Source organism: Leptosomus discolor, chromosome 19 (assembly GCF_034619465.1).
Source record: "Leptosomus discolor isolate bLepDis1 chromosome 19, bLepDis1.hap2, whole genome shotgun sequence".
Lineage (NCBI taxonomy): Eukaryota > Metazoa > Chordata > Aves > Leptosomiformes > Leptosomidae > Leptosomus > Leptosomus discolor.
The window spans coordinates 8,357,097-8,384,182 of record NC_141409.1 but is presented as its reverse complement, the minus strand read 5'-3'; the positions used below and the strand labels follow the sequence as shown (position 1 = coordinate 8,384,182).

At 44.1% G+C, this 27,086-nt stretch overlaps 1 protein-coding gene across 17 annotated transcripts in view; it reads left to right on the top strand.

The window, feature by feature from the left end:
* Positions 1-21,430, top strand: part of FNBP1 (formin binding protein 1) — a 57,602-nt gene extending 36,172 nt beyond the window's left edge. For 2 of the 17 annotated variants that reach the window (XM_086475824.1, XM_086475809.1), the window contains 5 exons: positions 13,253-13,362; positions 16,171-16,303; positions 17,397-17,518; positions 17,993-18,132; positions 18,514-18,692. In XM_086475824.1, the coding sequence (XP_086331950.1) occupies positions 13,253-13,362; positions 16,171-16,303; positions 17,397-17,518; positions 17,993-18,132; positions 18,514-18,692 (684 nt within the window). Of the gene's footprint in view, positions 1-4; positions 188-4,110; positions 4,114-5,966; positions 6,069-9,315; positions 9,331-9,479; positions 9,516-13,252; positions 13,363-16,170; positions 16,304-17,396; positions 17,519-17,992; positions 18,133-18,513; positions 18,693-21,395 lie in introns of those variants that run through there. The other 15 variants (XM_086475810.1, XM_086475816.1, XM_086475813.1 and 12 more) reach the window with 15 other exon arrangements.
* Positions 21,431-27,086: the final 5,656 nt, after the last annotated feature.

The window sequence follows — 27,086 nt, the reverse complement described above, 5'->3', positions numbered from 1 at the left end:
GTAGCTTATGTCCCTTTTAACATCCCCCCATCAGCCCCCTCCTCCTCCCCCTGCCTCCGCCTCACCCTCTGCTGTTCCCAACGGCCCCCAGTCTCCCAAGCAGCAAAAGGAACCCCTCTCCCATCGCTTCAACGAGTTCATGACCTCCAAACCCAAAATCCACTGCTTCAGGAGCCTAAAGCGCGGGGTAAGTTCTCCTCTGGATACCTCTCTCTCTCTCTTTCTTTCTTTCTCTTTTCTTTCTTTCTTGCGCTTTTATTGCACGTTCTGTTATGTAAAAACTTGTTTTGTTTTGTGAATGAATCCATTGTGTTTTATCATAACATGCAGACAAATCCAAGGAACCCCAACCTATAAAGCCATCTGTAGTCAAAAACCCCACGATGAAACCACAAAAAGTAGAGTTGCTGTTGGCAATGACCCATTTGGGGAGGAGGGATTGTCTAAAACATAGAAGGAAGAGCTGAACACTAAGTAATACTCATGTAGAAGTCAAAGTCGTTAATTTAGTAACCCTGCGGATGTCTGTGGCAGAGTAGGTTTGGGGGAACACCATTCAGAGGTTCACTCTGGTCCTGATGCTGCACGTTGGATACCTTAATGTGAGAAGTTTTCCTTTCTGAAGGGTGGATTCAGCTCAATGTCTGTCAGGAGGAGGAGAGTAAATGAAGTGGGATTCTGGAAGATAATTCTTCTGATCTCAGTTGGTACAAGTTCAGGCATTTCCCTGAAATGATCTGACACCTCTCGCTGTAGTAGCAGGAAGATGGCTCCCCTGTATTTCATGGCGAAGTACACTTCTGTGTGCAACTTCTGTTCCAGAGACTCGGCCTCAGCTCATGCTTCAAGTGCTGCAGCGTTAGCCTGCTTAGTTAGTCTGAGTCTCAAGAAAACTGGTGAGATGTGAAAGATTAACTGATTCTAGGTGGTAATAAAGTTGTTTATAAGGGTACATGTGTGCTTTAAACCAGGGCTGCCTTGCTTACAGTTGGCTCTAAGTATTTGGGGCTGACACGTCTCGAGGACCTTAGCTGCATCTTGTAGCATGAAGCTTCAAAAAGATAGGAAGGTTTGATTTGATTCCTGTAGAGAGCCTCAGAAATCCTGCTCCCCAACAAGTTTATCCTGTCTGCCTTTGGGCGTCCCCGAGCAGACAATGTGGGTTATACAGTTTTTGAAGCATCCATAGAAAAATTGAAATAATGCCATGCTCTTTAACTTTTTTTCTAATTAATTTTAAATGTTGGGATTTTTTCCCGCAGTTTTTGTTCCTGACACTTTAAATGTCAATTAAATATCTTTGCAAAAATACCAAGTTGAAAAACGATTTGTAATAGCCAGTAATAACTGCCATTCTCGCAAGCTATGGAGGAAGGACATGAACTGAGAGTCTGCTGAACTTTGCGATGAACCATAGCAAAACTGGGAACAAAAACTTCAAGTTCCATGCTTGGTCCTTGCAGCTTTCCCTACGTCATGCAGAATTGTAGGCCAGAACGTCTCTTTCTGGGCATTTCCCATTAAGTCCACAGACTTTATTTCTTTCTGAACTGACTTTCGCTTCCCAGTGCTCTGATGCACAGAGTTTAAAATTATATTCTGTGTGCAGAAGCTTTATCAGTCTAGTATGCAAGCTTCAAAACATAGGTGAGAGGCTCTGAGGGATTAGGGTTTGGGTTTTTCCCCTGCCAGCACCTGAAGTGCAGTGGTAGGTGCTGGTTAATGCTGGCATGGTGCAAAGCAGCTGAAAGCCTCTGTGGCTGACCTTGGGGATTCACCCGGGGCTAGATCAAACTGGATCAGCATTTTGTGACACATCACCACGGTTACAAGTTCAGCATCCCTGTCTCCATTGCGGCTGGTAGAGTAGGAACCATGGCCTGAGTTTTCCCAGGTCAGCCTTTCTGTTCCCCGGGCTGGTGGCACCTGTGGTGATATTGGTAAACTGATGTTGAAGTGTTTGTGTTGAATTAAATGCACTCACTGATGGTTTTCGTAAGTACTATGTAAAATGACATGTCTTGGAGATGAAATTTTCCATTTTTCAAACAAAAAGATTTTTTTTTATCTTCCCAGGAGCTTGCACGTGGCACAGTTGTGCTGAAAAATTGCTGGCGTGGCATGGCTTTGGCCCCTAGGTTAAGGTCTTTAGAATTATTTCCTCCTATAAAAATTACAGGAAGGAGACACAAGTGTTCAGTATTTTAAAAGGATTTTTAGAGCAGACTGTAACGACGAGGAAGTGACTACTTTAAAAAGCCTAAATTCCGCTCCAGGGACTGCGCTGACATTTAGGGCTGAGGGCTGGAGTTGCATAAAAGTAGAGATGATTTCAGTGGGGAACTTCAGTGGTTAGTTATAGAGAATTGAGAACAGTGCTGTAAACAATATTTTTGTCTCATCTGGTTACAGACAGTATATTTTAACAAAAAAGAGACGTTTTATACAGACTGGTTTTCAGTTCTTTGCTAGGGAATTGCCATTTAATGGGACATTAAGAACCCAAAACCCCCACATTTTGGTGCTTTTCGCTGAGGAAGTGGGAAGTTTCCAAAGGCAGGTTCTGTACATGTGCCTCCTTCCCTCAGTCGCAGTTTGGCTCAGAGCATCTTTTCTCAGTGGCTTTAGTGGGGGGAGACAGTCTTTCAATTCTGCTTCTGCAGCAGCAGAGCTGGAGGACGTGCTGGGCAGCGGCTGTCTTGGTGGCACCGCTGCAGCGGGTGGGCATCTGGCAGTCGTCTTCAGCCGGGGTAGCAGTGAGACACTTGGGAGAGTAAGGCACTGCTGCAGGTGAGGGTTTGTGTCGGGATCTAGTGCTCCAATAATGCCATTCACAATACTGAAATATTGAAAATAGTGCTGGATATTTGTGGCTTGGTTCAAAAATACTAGTTTGTAGTTCCCTCGGCACTTCACAAGTTGGTATTTCGAATGTACAAATTCTTTAGTGAGTATTTGGCTGTATAAGCAATTATGACTAATTGCTTTTAATATTCCCTGGAGAAAAGCCATTATTTTACCTGTTACCTATCTGAGAAGTCCAAACAAAACCAACATCGTGCACAGAATTCGTAGGATTCAAGTGGTTTGTGTGAAAGGTGAAATAACGACAACAATTTCCTATAGCCTTCTCTGGAATCCCTTAAATTTCTGCTGACACATTCATTAAAAATATGCAGGGGAAGGCTATTGCTAAATCTTCATTTAAACCTTTCACTGTGTTCTCCTTCTATTTCATTTCCTTCCCCTGTTAGCTACCAGGATGTTTGTGTGTAAATACTTTTCCTGCTTGACTCACCCGCAGAGCTGGAGGCCAGTGTTCGGATCATCGTCTCTTTTTCCAGAGCGGTGAATTCAGGCCGCGTGGTTCAGCTAGAAGCATGGAGCAGGAGAGGCTGCAGAGCTCTGGCAGCTTGCTCAGTCTGATTTGAAAACTTGTCAAGTTCACATTTCGTAGGTCCTTGGTGATTTGTGTTATGCAAATGGCCAGACTAAAAGAGATCATGAAAGTGCCACGTGACTTTCAAAAATAAAATAATTCTAACCAGGTGAAAAATAAATCGAGAACCACCCCCAAATCCTCTTAATTTATCAGATGAAAAATGAGCAGTTGGCATTTGTTTCATCTGGTGTGGTTGATATGACCCCCTTTTGTATTCAGTACAGCCAGATAATAAAGCTAATTCTGCTTTTACCATATGAAGTTTTATAAGATTTCCTTTTCTCAATTTTTTCCACCCCCTATCAAATCCAAAAGCATCTGAATTTTGCGCAGGAGCCTGAGCAGTAATGTTACAAGTTCCGGATTGTGATGTTACCAAAGAAATTAGGAGGATGTAGAGGGAAACTCTCCTCTATGCAGAAGAACATTTGGTCAGTGATACATCAGTGAAGCAACTTTTGGAAAGGCCGTGCAGCGAGCCAGCAGGACAGCACCATGCAACGGGTGTTTGTCCTTGGACCCTACCTGATTTCATTTGCTCTGAATATTGTCTCCACGCTGCTGGTTTTGTTCAGAGGCAAAATTCCGCTCCAGCCGGACACCTTGCAGTAAAGGTGACCACAAGGGATTTTAAGTATTATTTTAGAGTATTCAACCAAATCGACAAGCAGGTCCTTCCTGGCTTTGTTGGTAAACTGAGCTGTTAACTCCTACAAAAGCCAGTGTAACAATTTGTTTATTTCAGAGGAAACAGGACCATGTTCCTCTTTTGCAGTGGCTTAAGGAAGAAGTGCATGAAAAGGTGCCACTTAATGTGAACAAGTCCAGTAGATACCTGGACCGTAACAGGATAAATACCACCAGCAGAACTGCACACTGTAATTGATCCTTGAAACATGAGTGAGTGAATGGATTCCCATACAATTCCTCCATGAAATCTTTGCTATCAGAACATGTCTGGAGAGGCAGTGTGTTTTAGTAATTTCCTTATGAAGTTTTGGTTTAGCATCTTATGTTGCATTTGGAAAGAGAAATTACGAAACTAAAGCGGAAAAGTCACTGGTGACTGTTAAAATGAATTATATAATTAGTAATGATATGTCCTGTGCCCAGTCTGGTTTTAATTTTGTTTCCAAACCAAAAATCCAATGAATCTTGTTTTCATGGAAGGAAGCAGATGCCTGAACAATTTACAACAGATGCAAGGTTAATGTAGAGGTGCCAATACCACTGTCAGTGGTCACTGCCAACATGAAATCCTAGTCTGTTTTTAAAAAAAAAATTAAAAAGTACTGACTCTTGTCAGTGTCTATGGTTTTGTAATCACATTTTTTTTATTTTCCTCAAAGTTTTTCTTCTAGCCCCAACAGCAGAAATGTCCGTGGTAGAGAATACCGTAAAACTCTTACAGCACTTATCATGGATCAGACCTATAAAAGGAGGGGAAAAACGTCTCTTTTGCACAGTTTTTGAGTGCTGCTTCTAATAACTCTTCAAAAAGGCAGTATGAAAGTAGTGTAACGCTTGAAATCAACTCTGTCTCTTTAGGGAAGTTAAAGCCAGAAGAGTACAAAAAAGGAGGAACCACTTACATAAGTCATAATTTCGTTTATGCTTGCTCTGCTTTTTCTAATTCCATTTTGAGGACAAAGGAAACTCGTTATTCTGCTGGTTGATATTCATTTTGTGTTCTTTTGTTTTATTGCTATGGCAGCAGTAACATCAGCACCTTTATTTAAAGAGCAATACTTCTCAACTAACAAAATCCAGGGGTAGAACTTACACCTTTGAATTACGCTGTGTGGCGTTTTGCGGACTTGCCTTTTCTCTTACCTTGGAGACTGGGTTGTGATTAAGCAGAGAGGCTGGGTCTGGGAGCTGGGACACAGATATTACTGTCATTACCCAAGTTCCACCCTCCAGACGGTTCCAAAAGGCACATGGAGGGACTTTTGTGGTTTCTTTTTCAGTGGAAGTTGTTGACTTCATTACAATGTGATTTTTATTTCCATTGCACCGGTTAATGTTTTCCCTTACCATCCCCTCTTGCCTCTGTGACATACTGTGTAGTCGTCTCCCTTGACGCTTAGCTGTTGGCCTGCCTGGGTGATCAGTACTTGGTTGTTCTGTGAGCATGCAGAAACAGCAAACAAAACAAACCACCCTCTCCCGTACCTGCTCTGTTCCCTGCCCCTGGGAATACTTGTTGTTCTGGCGTAAGTGTGTAAATCTGTGCCAAGACAGGACTTTTTGGCGGGTGGGGTCATTAAAGCCGTGGTTTATTCTAGCACAGAGAGATGTTTTCTGGCCTTGTGTGATTAAGCTAGCATTTAAAAATATGAAATTTTCTGATTTCTGTGAGAATGCTAAACTCTTAATACTCGCCTAGTTTCTGGGAAGCTTCCACTTTGCACTTCGAGGCTAGTTAAACGCCAAGCTGCCTTTTGCTGTAGAAGCAGTAAACGTAGAGGTGCCGTGCTCGTCTCCACTGTAACGGATTTGTTTTCTCTCGCTGACTCGCCAGCAGACACAGTCTCTGTATATTCACAAAGAACTCATGAAGAGGACTTTAGGGACACCCACGTGTGCCATTGAGGCTAGGGAATATGTTGTAAGTCTGTGTATGGTGTGATCAGCCCATACCGTTGCTACACAGTCGCTAACCCCACTTACAACGCCGTTAGAGTGTGCTGTGGAAATGTGCTTTTTGAAAGATAAAAAGGAAAATTTGGTGAGGGGCAAGTTGCAGCTTACCGTGTCATGTGCAGGGAAGATATGTCTGCTAGTCCTGGAAATGCTGAAATTGGCACCATTAAAGTAGCTGGACCTGTGAAATTCAGAGTAAGTACTACAAACAGGTTCCATGCATTTATTCTAAATTATCTTACGAGTGCAGTCTTGAGCATGATGAGCCAACCCCTGGTTTACTGCAGTGCAGTGACACGTTCTGTGCCTTGGTCGTGGAGCACTCCCTCGAGCTTCTTGAAGCTTCCCTGAACTTTCTGTAATGATGATAGTTCATGGAATCAGGATATGTGACCTCTAAACCCGATACCTGGATAAAGCAGAGTGTGGGGAGATCGTTACAGGACCACTAAGAAAGAAGATCACCTCTTGGTTGTATGGAAGTCCAGTGGTTTATTTCAACCCTGTTTTCTGTAAGTGAGGTTAGTGTCCGTGACTGTCCAATAACACATGGACTTGCTGGCCTTCATGCTCTCTCATGTGTTATTGAAGCTTGTGGCTCTTAGGCTCTTCATTTTTTCCCCGCAAGACTAAGCTAGACTTGTTTTAAATTGACAGCTTGAAACAGATTTGCTCGTGTTGAAGAAATGTAACTTATTTGGTCATTTTGGGGAAAAAATTATCCCTGTTTTCCCAGGAGCTGCGAGCAAGTTTCTAGCTGTGCAAACCCAACAGAATGGATAAAAGTAGTTACTTAGTGTTTAATGCAGATTTATTTTCAGTCTGCTTATATTTGTGTGTAGAAACTGAATCACTGTCATGTAAAATTATCAATACATTCCAGAAATGGAAAACTGAACATGACTTATTTCAGCATTTCATTGTTTCCAGTCTATGATCTGCTTTATTTGTACTGGTTATAACAATCCCTGATGTACTATTTGGAAATGCTATTAATAAGTTCTCTATTTTTGTCATACTTAACAGCATAAGAATTTGGCATACGGTGTCTGTAATCCCTTTCAAACTTGCTGAATTTACAGCAAAAGAATAGTCTTGATGCAGATGATTCTTCGCAGTAGTGTAGTGCCTTTAGAGTAAGTAGTGTGTAGAAACTAGCGCATGTAGCATACATTTGTGCCTTTTATAGAGTGCTTCATAGGTAAATATTTATTCTGCACCATGAGTCTTGTCTGTATATATGTACAAGGATCTCCAGTTGTGCTGATCATGTCTATGCTAAAGTTCACAGGAGTGCTAAAGCTATTATGCAAACAAAAGCTGCCTATGCTGAATTTCTTCAGCAGCGTACTTTAGCTCATTCTTTGTCCTTCCTGTATGATGATTCTCTCAAATGGATTTGGTTTGTTTTGCCTTTATTTTTTAAATGGCCTCTCAGCTGAGAGTGAATTTCTTTGTTGCCCTGTGATTATATATCATGTGTTTACTTCCTAATGCTCTGAACTTCAGAGGGAAGTTTAACTGCTGCGTTGTCACTGAAGGCATCAGTTCAAATGGAATATTTCATTATTTATTTCAAGGCCATATATTTTCCTTGAGTGGTTGGCAAGTATTGCTGTACAAATTCTGGTAACTGACAGTAATTGTTATTTTTCAAAAATGGGTATTTCTTAAAATCATGTTGTCAAAAACGTCGCAGGTGTGTGGCCACCTGGATTTTTAAATCCAATCCTAAAGAACCGTGCTTTTGCTAAAAATGGAGCTTCTGTTTGAGAGCACCATACCTGCGAGCTGTTGGTAGTAAAATCATGGAGAACTCTTGAATGGGAAGAGGTTCCGAAGTCTCACGATACAGATCATTGCCTGGAGAGGCATTTTTTCCAACTTTCAGCTGTCTTTAACACCCAGGGCGTGCATTTTTGCACTTGCGAGCTTGTTGCATGGTTTGGGCATTTCACAACTGTCCCCAAAGAGCTGGTAGGACAGCACTGGAGGAGGCTGGGTGCAGTTTTGATTCTCCCTTTAAAATCTGATTTTTATATCCTGAACAGCAGCTAACTTGTGCTCCTTGGCACAGAACAGAAGAGCCCTGTAGCACTGTTAGCGTCCCTAGCTCTTGGAAAACCTTCTGAATTACGGCTGTCATAACGTCTTGCAACACTGGAAGAGGCTTTGGTAATTTTGGTGGTTGGGCACATTTGATCACCTGGGAGTTCCTGAGGCCCTCCAGTGCTGTTGAGAGCTGTATGTGCAAGTGATGTAGGGCAGAGGCAAACCATGCTGCTGGGTAGGCTCTCTGAGCATGCACTTCTTTTTAGTCTTACTTTCCCAGAGTAACTACAAGATAATGTTTTGGCTCTGTACCAGGAAACGTGGTAACCTTTGAAGAATTAGATCATGTGTATTGTTTAAGGAGCTTGAATAATGTCTTACCAAGCTGTCATAGAACCAATTTGGTGTAAAGAGAAGAGATTTTTTTTTTTTTTCACCCCCCCCTCCTCCTCCTTGGTCATGACCTTGTCTGCCTGTATGGCCAAAGTACGTTTGAGAGTGAGTATTTGCTTTTGACTTGTTCAGGAACATTAAATGACTTTACGTGGCTGCCCAGACAGCACTGTACACAATCAGCAGGGGTAGTTCAGGGAGGCTGTCCTTTGGACAGAGGCCTGAGAGCTAGGAAACCACTGGAGATCCCATGGTGCTTTTTGCCACTGGAGGCCGAGTGCTGTACCTTACCTCTTCACTGAGTTTTGGGTAGGTGTTGCCCCGCTTTCTCTTAAGCTTTTGCATAAAGTGGTTGATGCTCGTGACTGCGTTTCAGCACGTTTTTGATCTACAGTGACTCGCATGCGTTTGCAAGCTCTGAGGTTTTTTTCCCAGTTCAGAGATGTCACTGTGAGGAGAAAAATCACTGCTGCTGTTGTAGCTGCTGTGAAGGAGGCAACCCAGGCCAGATGTTCACCCGCAGGGCTAAAGCACGTGGGTAGAGGTGCAACACTTGCCCGTTTCTGTTTCTGGTGAGGAAGCGGCAGCCGACTGATAACGCTGGCCCGTCTTGTGAACTTTTGCACAGACCTGTTAGTGTTACCCATTTTGCCTTCCAACAGCAAGGGGATTGCGTGTCATTTTATTGTAACGTCAGTCTGAAAAAGTTCCTCTTCTACTGATGCACTGTTGTTTTTTCTCTTTCTCCCCCCACCCTGTATCTCTCCAATTTTTACATGAAGCTTTCTCTCAAGCTGGTAAGCACATTTACAGCATGCCTGTCCTGTGTTTTAATCACAATTTTCTGTGTGTGTTTTAATGTGCACTGTGCCACATATGACATGACACCGAAATTAACTGTTAAATTTGTTTCTTCTTTGTGTTTGCTTTTTTTGATATTTATCAGATAACTCTGAATACACAGGTCTGGAGTCTAATAGAGGTGATCAGAATTCAGTCTTTCTAATAAGCTGCTAAAAAATTAACTCTAATATATAGTTTAGTTTTCACCTTTACAATCTAGGGCTATGAAAATGTAGAAAACCAGTATCGAGTAATAAATAAGTATACATTAAAACATTTAAAGGAGAAAAAAAAAGTCTCTGTGCTTGCTGGACCTTTTCCAGAGAGAAATGCATGTCTTTTTGTGTAACATAGCTGCAAAGTTTGCTTTCCATGTCCAGGTATTATGGAAATCTGCATCATTGTCACCTACATTTTACAGCCCTATGTAGTCCTTCAGAATAACTAATAATGATATTAATTAAAGTTCTGTAAACCTTAACCAACAAGGTTAACTCAGTCTGATTTGAATTTGCAAATGAAGAGATATACGTACATACAAATCCTAAATTCTATCTGGATGCAGCTGGGAAGGTTTCTTGAACTACGGTAAGATAATATGTTACTGAGTTGGAAAGGGAAGGGATGAACGTATTTGGGAAAGCAAATTCTGTGCTGGAACTTCATACACAAGGTACTGTATTGCTCGAGATACTCCACACCTTTGGTATGTTCCTGGCAGCTTGTCTACATTCCTTTGTCCTTCAAGAGTCCAGTCACAAGGAGAATGTGACTGGTTTGCTGACCCACTTCATGCAAGAGACACGAATGACTGATTGCAGTTGCAGAGAGCTTCGGAGGATTTGCAGTAGCGCCTTAACTGCATTAGCTTGACAGTTTTCTTATTCCTCACCAGTTGATGCCTTTAGGTGCTCTCTTTCCCCTACACACATACTGTTCTTGGATATGTCATTCTGGACCTGTTCCGTTCAGAGCAGCTTATTCGGGGGAAATGTGTAGGCCTCGAAAGCTACCCGATGTAGCTCTGGAGGTTACAGGTCCTGCTACTGGTTGGTCAACACAGTGACTTGCTTGAGCTCCGTTAGCCGCCCTGCTTCTCACTGAAGACCTGTGGTAGGTCTGAGAAAAGATGGAAGTATCTAGTTTACTTGCAAACCTTGTTCTTTTGGCTGTTGCCGAGCCACTGGCCTGGTAGTCCAACACATTTATACCGGGGATTTCCATTTGTTGTTTTCCCGGTCACGGTGCTAGTGTGTCGTGTAGCTGAGCTAAGCCTTGGTATGTAGAAATAGATCCACCCAAAATAAATGGCTGACCTGGCCTTTCCCCAAGAATTGCATGAATCAAAGACATGCAGAGAGGACTGAGACCCATGTTCACCTCAGGCAGAGGAAATCGGCTTGTTTGTAATTTCCTCTCACATCCTGGCTGTACAAGAGCCGAAACTGGGGCTGATAATTCTCATGCTCTCCCTATGTGTTGCTTCAGCCCAGAAACTGGTCCTAACACGGTCTCTGTAGTCCTTCATCTTGGGACAATTTGCATCCTAAATCCCAGTGTCTTTATGCAAGGAAATCTAGTGAGCGCTGGCTCTGCTGGTCCTGTGATAGCACATCAAACCCAGCAGAGATTTACCCCCCACTTCACTGCTGGAACATTTCTAAAAACGTAGGCAATGTTCAGTACTTGAGAGATAACCCAGGTGTGGTTTTGCTTGAGAGCATATAACGTGCCCAGCACATGGAAAATTTGCTCCTTGATTCTTCCTTTTGGAGGAGGAACTGCAGCTTCTGTTGTGATGGGAAATCATTGAGCATGGAATAAAGTCTGAGTGAGATCACCTCCTAGTCTCAGGCATGCATTTCTATGCAACACTAATGCTTTGGTCTGAAGCATTGTGAACAAAGATACTGAATATAGTCCAGCCTAGAGCTTTTGAGTGAAGTTGAAGAATCGCAAAGAAGATGCTTTTCCAAATTCGTTTGAGTACGTCTATTGCATTCTCTAATGTATAACTGGGGATATTTTCAAGCATGTCTGTCTCTTCTGCTGAGAACTGAGAAGAACATTACGTAGTCCTGTAGCTGCTTGTTTATTCACAAAGCTACCTCCAGATGCTTTGGCTTAGAAAGCTATGTATGGCTTTAGTGTGTAGATTAACCATAAAATGTATTGAATCACTCTCGTGTCTAATGTGATACGGGAGTTACTATCAAGGAAAATATTATCATTATAAAATGAATTAAAATAGATCTCTCCTGTACCATGCGCAACGAGTAACGTAAGCACTGCTAGGACTTCCTGCGGGTAAAGTTGCAGAATCAGTGTAACTTACTTAGTTGTTTCCTTCATTTGTCTTAAGTTCGCTTTCTCATCGTATCATGAGATGGAAATTTAAGCGTATCATTGCACAGATGATCAAGGTGTAACTAGACACATCTGCTGTCTTTTACGGAAACTCAATATGGCAGCGATTTCATTAGATTTGCCTGTTCTATTATCTTGAAATGGCTAGACCAGAGGAGAAGATGACCTGTCTGTGGCGTTCTCCATCCCTCTGACACCCACACACTTTCTTTCTAAACAGCCTGCTCTGCAGTTGCAGAAGAAAGAGCGCACTGTCTTGGAGCACATTCAGTGTAGAGTTGAAGGGTCTAACGGGCAGCTTTTGTGGCAGCATATCCACTAAATCACACTCCTCTGAGAGAGAGATTTGGCATTTTAGTAAGACTAATGTTGCAACTCTGCTCACAAGCTTTCAGTATGCTGATGGGCCGTTGAATTTGGTTACTCAGCTTTGTGGTTTTTACCCTTCTTACTCTGATATTCACCTTTAGAAATGAGACGTGGAGTGAGCAGAAACCAGGACAAGAAAAACCTGTACAAATTCAAGATGATATTCAAGAACCTCATTCCTTTATGGTGCAACTAATTAGCATTGATGTGTGTTCAGTGTAGCCAACCCAAACTGTCCCCCTTGCCTTCTTGCAAGAGAAAAATAGGTGGTACTTTGAAGAAAACAGTGTGGATGTATTTTGTGTCATCTATCTGCTGTATCAAATTGAGGCAAAAGAAGAGGCATAGCAGTTTGAAGGCAGAAAAGGGGCTTTCAAGCAGAATCACACAAAGGTAACCACTGTGGTCTTCGAATGTTTTCTTCAGTTATGATTTCAAATGGATTGATTCTATGGCTTTGATATAACTCCTGATTTTTATGCTAGTACAAGTGAGAGGGGAAAAAATTGAGAGACTTTGACATGAAATGTCTATCCTGGAAAGCAAGCAGCATGTTTTTAAATTGCAGAGCCCCAGAGGAAGCACTTTTCTTACCTTAGTGTGTTCGGGAGAGCCCTGGCGTAAATTAACTGTATTGGACCAACACTCAGGCGATGCAGAGCAAGCCAGCAACTAGTAGTGTACGTGAGAAGTGCGATTGTGACACAGGAGTAGAAGCTAGCAACTGATTTTATGGGGATACTGTCTGTAGCAGAATAGAGGACGGCAGGGCAGAGGAGCTTTCCATAAGAATGGAACTCTGTGAAATAAAATCTGATGATAACCATGGATAGAAATAGTTTCTCAGCTTTGCTGTTGAATTCAGGCATTCTTTAGTTGGTGTTCTCCCGTTAGCCATTTGCTATGGAAGCGGGATGTGGTCCTGGGATCATTTCTAAGGCATCCAGATTCCTTGAGGATGAGGTGGAACCATTGAGGGACCAATAACTGTCAGTACCAACAATAACAATGCTTCAGACCATTGCGATTTTGCACAGATTTTTGTAAGCTGTTCTCAAAATGCAATCCTGAAGAATTCTTTCAGGCTCTGATTATTTTTTTTCCTTGTTTTTTTTTCCCTCTTCATTCCACTCTGTGCAGGGAGCAGGGCCAGAAGACTTCAGCAACCTCCCACCTGAGCAAAGAAGAAAGAAACTTCAGCAAAAGGTCGATGAACTAAACAAAGACATTCAGAAGGAGATGGATCAAAGGTATGTCAAACCTCTCCAATGAAAAATGAAATAGGTAGTCTCATATAGAACAGAAACAACTAAAATATAAGAAAGAGCAAATAAGAACAAGTTCTAGGTTTGTTTAACATGCTGTTCTAAGAAAAGATCCACCAGAGTTTACATATGGCTAAAAGCACCTGAGAGATGAGAGGCTCTCCACAACTCAGATTCCGAAATTTCATTTTGGCTGATGTAGATCAGAGCTGGGGCAAAAGCTGGCTTTCTGTTTGTTCCGTTCTCCCACCTCAGTGTAATGTCTGTTCTGCCTTTGGAATCGTGAGAAGATCCTGGTATGAGGATGGGAATGATCTAAGCGTAGCAATTGGAGACAATTTTTCCTCCTTTGTAGAGCCGCTTTCTTGGGCCTTCACAGGAGAGCAGGGGTTTGATCGTGAGCCAAACAAAGGTTACAGTTAGACACACTAAGCTTATTTCGTGATGCGAGCTGTTCCTGAAGGTGTTTTTCAGGAGAGGACAGGGTGTAAATACAGCCTCAGTCAAAGGTACAATCGTAGACCTCTTGGCACTAAGCAGAGTGCCTGTGACTGTACGATGGGCATGGGTAGATCCCAGTGAGAGAGGCTGTTATGAGCATGAAAACATCGTGAAAAGTGCTGATTGATTGATGTGTGTCTTAAGACTCTCTGATCTGTAGCTTACATTTCTTGGAAGCAGAAAGATAATGACTCCTGTGCTTTTGTGGATGCTTTTTCTACCGGGCTGCATTTATCATTCTAGTTGAGAATAAAGCTATTTTAGTTACACACTTTTTATTGATTCTGGCAGCCTGTATTTGTTGCTTTGTGTTTGTTCACATTCTGCAGTTGCATTAAAGATTCAGCATGTTATGTTTGTAAGAGACAGAACTTCTCTTCCCTGAAGAATTTCCAGACTTGGCCTCTCTGGTACCAGTCTGTCCCTAAATACTGCTTTGCGTTTGTACAGATGTGCCCACATCTTCTGGGCTTGCTTTGAAGAACCTCTTTATTTTGTCTAGTAACCCAAACTTTCATCTTTGATTTATATCATGAACAAGAAAGGAAAACTGCACGTGGTTATTGCTTTGGGTATTTTTCCTCTGTGGTAACTCACGTTTGTCTCTGTACAGATTTTCCTTTCTGCTCTGTCTTGATTCTGAGGTAACCCAATGTTAAAATCTGATATGAAATCAGAGTAGAATTAAGTTATTGAAATAAAGATAGGATATGATTGAGGAAGTTGCATCAGTAGTTGAGTAAGAGTTTAAAAAAAAAAAAAAAATTGTGACTCATTTGTTTGCAATATTGTCCCTTAGGACTTCAACCACAGAGCAGTCCCAGTTCCTTACCACCCACACGTTTTCCCATTTTCTGTACGCACAAAGCAAAGGCAGGCACAGGATTGCAATTGTCAAGAGTTTGGTGGGAAACTCTAAAACATAAAGAGTTTTAACTTGAGTCGTGGGACTCACATTAACCTTTCTCCCCCCCCCAACTAATGCCTAGAGAAAAGCTGAATAGCTGTGCCAGTAATACAGGAAATCAGCTCCTAAGTCCACCCTTCGCTAAGCTCCACCGTCCTGCAGATAACTTGTTTCTGCAAGTTCAGCTTCGACTTGACTCGGGTCAAAGGCAGCACGCTGCTGTCGGCGAGAGCTCCGCCGGCTTTCCTAAGGGAGCTCGTGAGGGCACGTACGACGTTAATCTCGGCCTTGCAGCAGGCCTTGTAATGAACATCTCTGAAACTCGAGGCCTTTGGCATTGGGTGGATACGAAACACGCCCCCCAGAAAGAGTCTGGTAAAAATGCTGTATAACTTAACAGGACGGAGGGTCGCGTTAGGTGGCCTGAGGTCCATCTTGCTGTGCTGTGACGAATGCAAACAGTCTGGATTTAGCTTTGCTTTGAGCGGTGTGGAATTAATATCTTACAGATTATTTGGGTTGCAAAAGACAAACTGCAGCAGGCAGGGTGAGAATTTCTGGTTCGCGCTCCATTTTTATTATTAATAACGTCCATGTCCAGCTCTTTGTCCCAGTTTCTTAACTGGATTTCAGCCCATGGTGGATAATAATGATGCAACTGTTTGTCTGTGCCCCAAAAGCTGAGATAATATTCATCCAGAAAGTTGAAGCTGTCATTCGTTGCAATGTTTGCGAGATTTGAGTCTTTTTATTATTATTTTTTTCCCCAGGGTTACCAAGTAGATATTTTAGTACTAAATAAAAGAATGTGTCAGGCTAAAAGTCAATTACAAATTCCTCCTTTTGCCTCGCAAAAGGCCATTGTCCGAGAATTCAGTCATTTTTCTGCTAGGATTCTTCAAGCGAGGCACATGGAGCTTGAATCGTTTGGTCTAAATATGTTGTGTGCTTGTACTACCGACACAGCCCATCTGCTGTGCAGCCTCACCATCCACTGGTGAGGCTCCTCCTGCCAGCCCCGCTCACGTGAAGAACCCTCAGCTGCCTGTAGAGTGAGGAGCTCCTTTTAACGTAGGGCTTGAAGAGTTTGGCTTGTGTACAGTGTCTGTCATGTAGGTAAAGGTGCCACTCACTTTTTTCCCCATCTCTGACAGTGTAAATTCCCTGCTGGCAAGTGAGTTTGCTGTTGATTTTTAGCGGCTGGTTCTATACAGGGCAAAAGCCCCTCTCTGCATGTTCTCAGTCACCTTTGTAACACATGAGGCTTGAACCACAGAGTAAAGAAGAGGCAGTTTATTTTCCTTTATTTGCCCTCGTTTGGAGGAAGGCATTTGCCCGCAGCCACACCCCACTTACATGTTTTATTTTTCTTCTGTGTCTCTCAGAGATGCCTTAACGAAAATGAAAGATGTGTATATCAAGAACCCACAGATGGGAGATGCAGCGAGTGTGGACCACAGATTATCAGAACTCGGACAGAACATTGAAAAGTTACGATTAGAAGTTCAGAAGTTTGAGGTATGGGAAGAGACATTTCAGTGAAAAGTAGCTCAGCGTATGCTCAGTTCTAAGCAGATGCTTCATTGCTTTTCCAGATGTATCGATGCATTTTCTTACGCTGTATGGGTAAGTGCTACTTAAGCACTTGCGTTAATTGAGATCTTTGAGCCTGTTTGTGTAACATCAGTATGTGCCATCTCTTGTGACTGTCAGCCAACAGTCCTGCTGTTTGATTTGCCACGGAAAACAAGTTGTGCTAAGTGGAGGATAAGAGAGAAACGCTCTCTGGACTGCCCCGAGGGGTTCAGATGCTTATTTAATTAATTAAATAATTTGAAGCGTCACGTTACAGATGTCTGAGGAAAATTGGAGGAACATAAACACAAAGCACCATTTATAGTCTAACAGGAGGACAGAAGCCATCAGGTAAAATACGTTTTAAGGAGTAGTCTGCCATTAACAGGAAGCTGCTTAGAGATGCAAGATTTCAAGAGCATAAGGCGTATTTGGAACATATGAAGCCATTATAATTACATGAGAAGGATTACAGGGCTGAGAAAAGACTTCACTGTGGAAGTTGCGCTGTGTACATAAATAGGTACAGCCCATTAATTTTAGATTTCTTACAGTTGTTGGCTTTACCATCCATTGCTTTCTTACCCCTTTGAAAAATCACTGGGTCTTCCGTTCTCCCCAGCTTTAGTCCTCTGGCATTCAGCAGTCCCTGAGATTGCTGTGTTTCTGGTGTTCTTGAGACTGCTATAAGCTGCCACATGTCTTTACTTTATCGTGTCCAGAGCGGCAGCATCTCCCAACAGCTGTTGTTAACTGCTTCTCTTGGGTCACCGGGTTTTCAGCACCCGGTGTCAAAAAAGAATCAAATTTTCAATAAGTGTGCTTTTTGGCAAGACCAATAGACTTAATATACACTTAAAAGTACAGAATCTATTCCCCCTGACAACTGCAACCCAAAGGAAAGTTTAAATATGCTTACAAAGCGGTTTTAGTTCCATAGTCTGAATGTCAAATACGACACTGCAGAGTAAAAGCAACCTATATCCCCTTGCAAGTCGAAGCATGAGAGATGCCTGACGCTGCTTTCCCCTCACAGGGCTGGCTGGCTGAGGTGGAGGGCAGGTTACCCACGCGGACCGAGCAGGCCCGGCGGCAGAGCGGACTGTACGAAGCCCAGAACACTTCAGCAGTGAACAGCTGTGCCCAGGACCGGGAGAGGTACAGTATCTGTACAGAGCAGTCCTGTTCAAACGGATAACTGGACCCTCTTTCCTTGGCTTTTTAGCCAGGAAAACTGTAGCTGTGCAGCGCTCAGAAGCTCACTCTGTAACCAGACTGAAGGCAGGCGCTCCGTGCAGAGCTTTGCGTACTGATTTTAGCATGTGCGAGATCCCAACTTTCAGAGCTGCTGTTCTGAATATAGTGAAATGTGTATTAGCCCCTGCACTCCCTGCTGTGAAGGTGAGTGAGGTAGATGCTTTTTTTTTTTTTTTTTACAACTTTGGATGGGAAAAATGACTGGTCTCGCCCATCCCAACTGCTAGTGCTCACAGACAGCTCTGAGCGTGCTTTGGAATTGCTGAGCTGCTCCAGCTGCAGTTGCTGACCTTGCCTTAAGTGTCTGGTAACCAAGTCTTTCTCTTAGCTCCTGAGGCTGGTTGCTATAGTTGCTGTGTATTTTCCTCTCTTGAGCAGCCCAGATGGCAGTTACACAGAAGAGCAAAGTCAGGAGACTGAGATGAAAGTACCTGCGACGGATTTTGATGATGAATTTGATGATGAAGAACCACTACCCACCATAGGAACATGTAAAGCGCTCTATACGTTTGAAGGTATCACTCACACTCTGCTCTCATTTTACTTACTGTTTGGTTTAGTTCATGTGCCAAGGACAAGTGGGAAACCTTCACTTAACCCCTGCAGTGCAAAAACAGACAAAGAAAGGGCAAGGGAGGCTCTGGCATGATTCTGTTTTGTAGAGAGGCACTAAGACAGTGATTTATCTCCTGTTAAGCAGGAACTCTGCAAGAAAAGAGGCGATGTCAGGATCACATTCATGTGGTTCTTTGTGTACACACTGTTGTCTCTTGCTGCTAGTGATGCCATGAAGGTTGCGTCAGCACGTGGTCCGAGTGTGCCCTGAGCACCCCCCACTGCATCTGTGGTTCCCATCGTGCAGGACAGCCTAAACTCCGTGTTGCTGTGTCTTTCAGGTCAGAATGAAGGAACAATTTCTGTAGCAGAAGGAGAAATGCTCTATGTAATAGAAGAAGACAAAGGTGATGGGTGGACACGAATCCGAAGGAACGAAGATGAGGAGGGCTATGTCCCTACATCGTATGTTGAAGTCTATTTGGACAAAAATGCCAAAGGTGCTATGACTTATATTTAATACTATTATTATCACTTTATTTGCTTTCACAGAGATAGCCGTACCTGAAACTGCTCTGTGTCGCAGATAGAGCCTTTAAAAAGTCTGTACAATGCCACCAAGTGCATTATCTCGTACGTGGACTAATATGGCTTGCTGTACTGCAAAACGTGCTCTTTATTGATCAGAGGAGGACAGTGTGGAGACTGTAAAGCTAGAGGGGAAACGCAGCCTTTCCTAGACAGCGCTTGTTCGACTGTCGCTGCCATTGCACGCCCAGCTTAGTGCAGGAGACACAAAGCCGTTTGGGATCACGGGCTCTCCTCAGATATCCAGGTGGCATCTCTGACACGTTCACAGGTCAGCTGTTGTCCCCAGCCGGTTCAGTGGGATGTTACGTAGGAAATATTTAGACGGCTGGTTTGTGTCTCTGTGGTAGCTTTCAGAGCCTAATGTGTTCTGTGGACCTTTTGGATTGAAACCTGGTCATCGTGTAGTTAGCGTGTTCAGAAGGCGAAGGACAGACCTTGCCAAAACCTGTCTACACAGTGCTCTGTGGTCCTTGATAAATCAGTAAAAACTTTGACATTAAGAAAGGTCCTCTATTCTTTTTCACCTTGATACATTTCAGAAAATGGTCTTTTGGGTGTATTTGCCATTTTGGATGAAATACAGTTATTTCAGATGACCATGATTCATGGTTTAATCTAATTAATCCTAATTTAATGGAGACATTGAGAGTTTAGACTCCACGATCTTCTGTTTCATTGTTGCTTCTAACTCCTCACAAACAGGTGTATTGTGTAAGCAAGCAGTGCTACAGGGGAAATATATGCTAGAATAATGAATACCTGGTAATGCAATACACCGAGAAATGAAAAGGTTTAGTCCTGTTTCAAATCAGGATGTGTCCGAAGTCCACTGTTAAATAATTTGTGGTTTTTTCAGTCACTTAATCCTTCAGATTATTGCTGTGTTTCCTAGACCTTAGAGTTCTTGGTGTGAAACAAGCTGCCTCATCCAATTCAAAAGAAAACTGGACCGTTCTCAGTGGGTTTTATGGACAGTAGGAAGAGAGGAGTAGGAGTGTCTGTAAACAAACACTGTGACTTGATCAGTTCACTGTCTCGGATTCAGTATTAAACAGTGGAGTGCCTTGTCTGCTGCAGATGAAAGTCTGGGGTCTTGTTTTATTTTGCCATACTATGGTAGTTTTCTGTTGGTGTTGGCAAACACAGGGTCAGTTGAGATGCAAAAGAGTGCAAAAAGCTCAGCCCCTCTGTCGGTTTTTATTAACCTCTGAAAGAGGAATGTGGATCGTCCGTTCTCCTTACTTCATATTCAGAACAAGGCAGGAAGCACAGATGGGAGATCCCAGCTCTCATCCCTGCATTCTTTCCCAGGGAGATAGACTGCTTTGTGTGGGGCACGAGTTGAAAGCAGCGTTATTACTCTGCTGGAAAATGTGGTGTTCAGAGGGGCAGGCTGCTGGAAACAGCGAAGCCCGTGTGGCATCTGAATCAGTCTTAAATCCCAAGCGTGGCTCCCCTGCCCTCAGCTGCCCAGCGTGGTTCACATCAGCAGAACATCACAGCAGGTCACCTCTTCACGAGCAAAGCAGCAGGTCGGATGGGAGGGGAAGCACGGTCTATCTCTGGGTGGGCTGGGACTCAGTCCTGCCAACTGAACTAGCGAAAGTTTGTCTTTAATTTACCCTTCTGGAGGGAATATTGCAGCAGTATTGCAATACCAGCCAGAAAATCATATTAGAGTGTTAATGGTATTATGTGAATTATAGGAAGATGCTGAATGATGGTCGAAACGCAGTCTGCGCTGGGAGCGGAGGTTGATACGGTTGCAGCCGACAGTGGAGGTTTTTCAGATCGTTTTAAGCTTTTCCATTAATTTTGTTGGACTTCAGGAACAAAATCAAATGTATCTGTGAATATCGAATGTAAAGGAACCATAATATTTACCTTTTTTATTTCTTAATTGTCTGGCAAAAAGAAAAGCTAAAAGAGAATTTTCCATAAAATGTCCCAGTAGCAGTATAAAGGCTTGGGGATGGGGTGAAAAGACAAACTTTCTTGCAAGCTGCAAATTTGTCATTTGATTTTTAATATATCAGTAGAAGTGACTTTATTCAGTCCTTGAAACAGCAGCTATGACAGTCATGCAAATGACACTGTAAATACTAAAGATTTACAAACTTTAGTAGTTCTTTCCTCTTCTTAGAAACAAGCCTGAGCAGCCGGTACCCCTAAAGGTTAGTTGCACGCAGGGAGGGAGCAGTCACAGCACCTCTGAGCCTATCTGGGACCCTTCCAGCCAGCAGAGTCGGTTCTGGCTCGGGGGCACCTGCCTGGCCGGGTTGTGCCAGCGCCGTGAGCTGGCGGCAGCTCTGCCTGGGAACTGCTGAAGGCTCCGTGAAAAGCCTCTTGGCAGCTGGCGAGCTTTTCCCGTCAGCTGAAGCCTGTCTTGTCAGGGCTCTGCTGCCGAACCTGAGACAAATAGGACAGGTAAGTCGTGTGCTGCATCGCCCTCCTGATCGTAGTCCTCGTGGCAGCCCAGCTAGGTCTGTGTCCTCCCGCAGGTGCCCATGTGAGGGCTGTTTGTGGAGTTTACGGTGGTACCTCCGGTCAGAGGGTGTTAGGAAACCCTAGCACAAAAAAGAACAGTAATGTCTATCTTGTTTTGCCTTTTTTTTTTGTTTTTTTTTTCCAGATGTGTACAAATCACTTCAGAAAATCTCTGAGTAGGTTTGCATAGGCCTGTTCACCTTTTATGCTACTGGTTTGCTGCCACGGTTGTTTTAAGAGCTCTATTTCAGAAGGTTTTCTGTAGAAGAGATGAATGCACATGTCCTATCTCCAGCCATGAAAGACTCTGTTAGGTACCGTTCACTCAGCTGATGCACGTAGAAGTTCGCCTCTTGAAATGCCCCCGTGCATCGCTACCGCTGAAAGGCCTGGCCCGACTGTATGAATTTAGGTGTAAAGAGCATTGTTGTCCTTCCTAACAGAAATGAGAGCCGGCACGGTTCGTTCTCTGTGACGCGTGCAGAAAACTATTAGAAATGCTAAAAACCGTTCCGACTAAGAATTGGAACTCTTGGATGTAAACTCATGTTTGGGGGCTTACGCCAACCTCTGGCTGCGAGGGGGCGAGGAAGAAAACCCCGTGGGTGTAGCTTCTCGCAGGGCTCTTGCGCGCTGCCGGGTCGCTGGTGCTGACAGCGGTCGAACACAGAACTAGCTGGGCCTTTTGGCTCGAGACTGACCCGTGCTGCGTTACTGAACGTGGAACCTCGTAACCTGCTTGGGAACAAAACCGTCTTTCACTGAGGGATGTTGTGAGACGGTGCGACACACAGGAGTGTGTGCGTGGGAAAAAAAGAGCCAGCTTTGTAGAAACCCCTCCTCGCGCCCGGCAGCAGCGCCGCCTCCGAGGCTGCCTGCCTGGGTGACGTGCGAGCGATAGAGGCTGGTTTGTCAAGTTGAACTTCTTGATTAAAAACAATTTTGGAGCCATGGGCTGAGCAGCATCTCGGCTCCTTTGCCGCTGTGGGTCTGTCCCTTCTCACCTCTCACTGTACAAATAAACCCTTATAGACAGCTCTGATCCTCCGTGTTGCGGCTCTGCTGTTTGTTTGCTGTAACCGTTCTGCGGAGCCTTGACTTCTATAAATAAATAGGTGAAAGTTAACCATGCTGATGCACTTTTTATCTAGGGTATATCTGATTATTTAATGCTTGCCAAATTATTTAGGAAACAGTGATAATAAACTGGACTGTGGCTTTTTTAAATCCTTTTGTTAAACACTTGCCCTTAGTTCTCCCAGTACAAAAAAAAACCCCTGTATATAACATAACTTAAAAACTAAAGTTACTTGAATTTGAATTGTTTTTATCCTTTTATATATGTATAAATATCAATGGTTTGATAGGTTGTACTTCTGCTTAATCTAGCTGCTGTTCTGATAACGACTCAGTCCCTCTTCTGTTGATAAGCGTTTTTGATTTCTCAACTGCCTGCATCTGGTTGGACTTGCATAGAAACTTTTGTTCGGTGTTAAGGTTTGTTAAATCTGGCCAGTGTGGTTGTTTCGTTTCTATTATTTTTTAAAGAATCATCATCTGTCAGGAATCTCTTTATAGCTTGATGTACCATGGTGTCTTCTTCTAATAAACATTTATTTTCTCATTCCTGTGAGGGTTTTTTTTTTTCAGTGGCAATTCATTTAAGTTTAACTTTAGTAAGCGAAAGCAAATGGCCCAGAGCTGCTTTCCACCTGCTGCCCACACGAAGTACAAATCCAGTTCCTTTTCAGGAAAAATATTTTGTTGTGGCTCTGTGAAAACCTCTTCACGCTGTCATTTGGGGTTTTTTTCTTTTATGGAAGTGGGTGCTGGGGAGATGGGAAGGTTCCCCTGCGCTCTGGAATGTGAGGGGAGTTGGGACTCATCCTGTATTCCCTTGGATACAGCAGACTCTTTGGCCAAATCACGCCTCTGGATTGTAGCTTCACTTGGCCACAGAGAAAACTTGCCCTCAGCCAGAGGTCTTGGGTACAGGAGTGTGACAAAGGCTGGGGTTAGAGGCCAAGACTGCTTTCACGTACCTGCTTATTTCTGGACTTCCCTTAAGGATGAAAGGTCTTTGCAGCCTCTTGTGGAAAGGATAGCTAGTCTGGATTCATCAGAAAATTCTCTGTGTTTAGCTTCCTGGGGTTATTCTTCAGGATCACTCATGTGGTCTCTGGGCTGTCACTTGAACAGATGCAGTGCTCCTTTGCAGGCTGAACATTAAAAAGCCGCTCGTTTGCTCTGTTGAACTAAGAAAGTGCTGGCAGGGTCCTGCTCCTGAGTTTTACATCCTCCTCCCAGAGGAGAGCAGTGTCCCCGTGATGCTCATTGCCAGGCTGGAGGGCTGAGGGTGACCGATCACTGTTGTCCGTGCTCAGTCGCCTCCCTTAACCCCTTGTAACCTGGCAGATGCTTGGATGCTGTGTCTCCTTTAACCTCCCGCAGGCGGTGCTACTCTGAAGGGACCCCGTTTTCCCCAGCCTCTTTCTAATCCAGTCTCTTTCTTTTTGTCTTTCTTATGTTTTAGATTCCTAAAGGTGTTTGTGCTGGTGCAAGAACCTCGGGGCGAGCTTGTCACAGAAGGAGAAACAAAATGGTCTGTTTACCCTGCAGGCAGTTAACACACACCCACGGAAAGCCAGACTCCCAGTCTGTCTGGAGTTCCCACTTGAAAAATTCAGACCTAAATTCCATCCCAGTATCATTCAGACGCTTGCTCTTTTTCATGGCATGCTACTTGTGGCTCAGATTAACTTATCGGCCTTTCCCACCCTTCTGCCAGCTTGGTGCAGCCCCTCTGTAAAACATAACCAACGCTTTCCCCCCACCCAGTTCCTCCCAGCGCTGCTCAAAGACCTGCTGGCCGCCCTTTGCTGCAAAGGGCAACCAGCGAGTCCCAAGCATGGTCTGTCTTCTGTCCTCCCTTGTCCCTCAGCCCGTCTGAATGCGCGCACTGGTCCATCCGCTTCTCACACGGTGCCTTGGGCGCTCGCCCCGCAGGCAGCCCCCTTCGGTGGAAGCCTCCCCCCCCCGTCCCTGGGAGCAGCGTCGCAGCAGCTGGACTGGGCTCTGACTCTGCGGACGTTCAGTTTGATCCACGTGCGTTATTCAGTGCTCTGCTTCCCCCTGAAGGTCGCTGATACTTGTCAGCCTCTATTTTTTTCAAAATCTAGGCTGGTGCTCCTTCCAAGTATTAGATCCCCGTGACCTTGCTGTTTCCCGAAAGCCTCCGAGCTCACGTATGTACGCTTGTTTTCCTGCTTGTCCTCTCTGCCCCCTCCTCTTTCCTTCCCCCCTCCTCTTTCTCACACACACACACACACACACACACAGACACACACAAACAGAGACACTGGCATTTTGGTTTGGAGCCCCATTTTGCTGGTCACAAAGACCTCCGTTTTGCTCTCGTTTCAGTCTGCATGCTCGCCCTGTTGCCTTGCCTGCGCCCACCTTCCCGAAGGCCACGTTATTTTGTGGCTCATGGTTGTTAATCTCTTTGCAGTTTTCTTTTGTTGGTTTGTTTTTCAGCATTTCAGACCTGCCTTCTCCTGTTGCATGACCTCTTGTGTGTTCTCATCAGTTACTGTTTGAATAACAGAATTTTTTTAGAAAAATAAAAGAGAAAAGAAAAAAAGAAACCGCACTCTATTTCCTTCTCCCACCTGGTCGTGGACTGGACCTCGACCCAGAAGCCAGACGGGAATTGCGACCATCCTGTTCCCACGTGGTTTTATTCGAAGCAGAAGTAGCGTGATAAGTGATGCTGCACCTTATCACGTCATGCAGGGGAGAGAGCGCCATAGCATCTCCAAATATCACAAGATCTGCACCTCAACTGCCTAAGAAAGGGTCAATTGCTTTCTAAACTTCTATATTATATTGTAACTGTTGATTTTTCCCTGAAAAATCTTTACCATTGCTAGGAGTTCACAGTCATCTTGTACCTGTTTGAGCCCCGTAAGACTCAGTTGCTACTTCATAGCTCCTGAGGGCCTGATTTATTCATAGATCGACACCCCGGTTTGGGGAACCTGCTTGCTCTCGGCGAACTTCGGCGTATTTTGTCAAGTCCCCACCATTTGAGAAAATAGACACGGAAGCCACGCCAGGCAGCGACCCTAAAATGAAACCTCTCAGGTTTAGTTTGCGGCCGAGCTCGCGGTGCGCCGTGTTCTGCCGCCTGCTGCGCTTCCCTGCGGGGTCAGCGTACGGAGACGGGTCCAGGAATCCCGACCTCTCCCCGCTGGGGGTTGCCTCGGCCGTCCCCCCTCGGGCTGAAGCCCCTTGGCGCTGCGTGCTGTGTTCATAACGGCCCCTCTCTCCCCGTGCAAGATACCGACTTTTATTTTTAATAGCACAAAGCCCCTCACTCCTCCACGTCGTACTGTAGCTGTTGTATTACGGTGCTTAATCTCGGCAGGTATCAACCAGCAAAAGGTGGTGGGTTTTAAACTGGTCCAGGTGGCTCAGGAGCCTGCCCTGAGAAGCAGGCGAGCCCAGCGCTGAGGCCGCTCAGCTGCAGGGTTAGCGGTGCCGGAAGGGTCGCCATCCATTAAATTACCATCCTTGCCCTTGCTGCTACTGTGGTCCCTGAACTGCTCCGATCCACGAGCCCCCGAGAGCGGAACGTGGCGCCCACGGGCGGCGCCGGGGCCTTTGTGCAGAGATTTGCGCAAAGGCTTTGCGGCCCCCGTCGCTCAGGGGATCTGAACGGTTGAGCAGTTACCAGGTGTGCAAAAATATCTTTAAAAATATTTTTAGCTGCAGTATTTTTATTCTCGTGTCCAATGCACTGTTGAATCAGCAGCTGGAAGAATTCGTTTTCACCTATCGTTGTGCCATCTATGTAAAAAAATTAGATAAAAGTTGGCTTTTATATATTTAATCTAGGTGGACAGTATATTATTGTCAGCCTCTGTGGAACATTTGAACGATTGCAATGTCTGTGTTGCTCAATAGCGCTTTAGAAGGAGCATTAGCTTTAGCTGACTGACTTTCTTCAAAAGTTTTATCAAAAGACCATGCACGGAGTTTTTATAAACTTGACAACTCGCTCCCGACAGCCCGGCTCTTAGAACTTGCTGCGAGGAAAAACCAAACGGCAACAGTCACGTGTTGCAGCCGACACGTGCTTATTCCGCTGCCTCTAGTCAGGGTGACGAACGGGTCGTTTTTGTAGAATTTACCTTTTGCAAAATCTGAAGGACTAAATATGTGACTGGTTTATAAAAACTCTGCTTGAATTTACTAATCTTGCCCAGAAGCGTGGACTGAACATCCTACGAAATCTCATCATCCCCAGCAAAAGTCTCTAATGCCCTTTCTTAACACCTGTAAATAGAGAAGAAACATATTTACTGATACTGAAAGTTGTGTTTAATGCTGAGTATTTTTCAGAACTTCATTTAGTTTGATGCATATTGTTCTTTGTTTTTTGTTTTCCTGCCTGGAGTGTCAAAGACCTAAAAGAAGCCAAATTCTATTTTAACATGATGATGTCGAGCACTTTTTTATTTGTATATGTGTGTGTATGTGTGTTTGAGCACTGATCTCTAGATTTTGGTGGCATCTCAGTGTTGTGATTTCATTGCCAATGTAAAAGGTTCTGGTGTTGCCCATTCATTTCTGGAGACAGAATTCAACCAAATAAAGTGCTTCCATTTGAAAGCGAATTATTGACCTTGTAACAATGAAAAGAGTCATCCACATATTTAAATAAACATTTAATTCCAGAAATACAGTTTCACTGGACCCTTTTGATCATCCAGAGAAGAGGAAAAGGGGTTTTGCCGCTTCCCTTTCCCAGTAAGAAGAGCTGGGCCTCCTT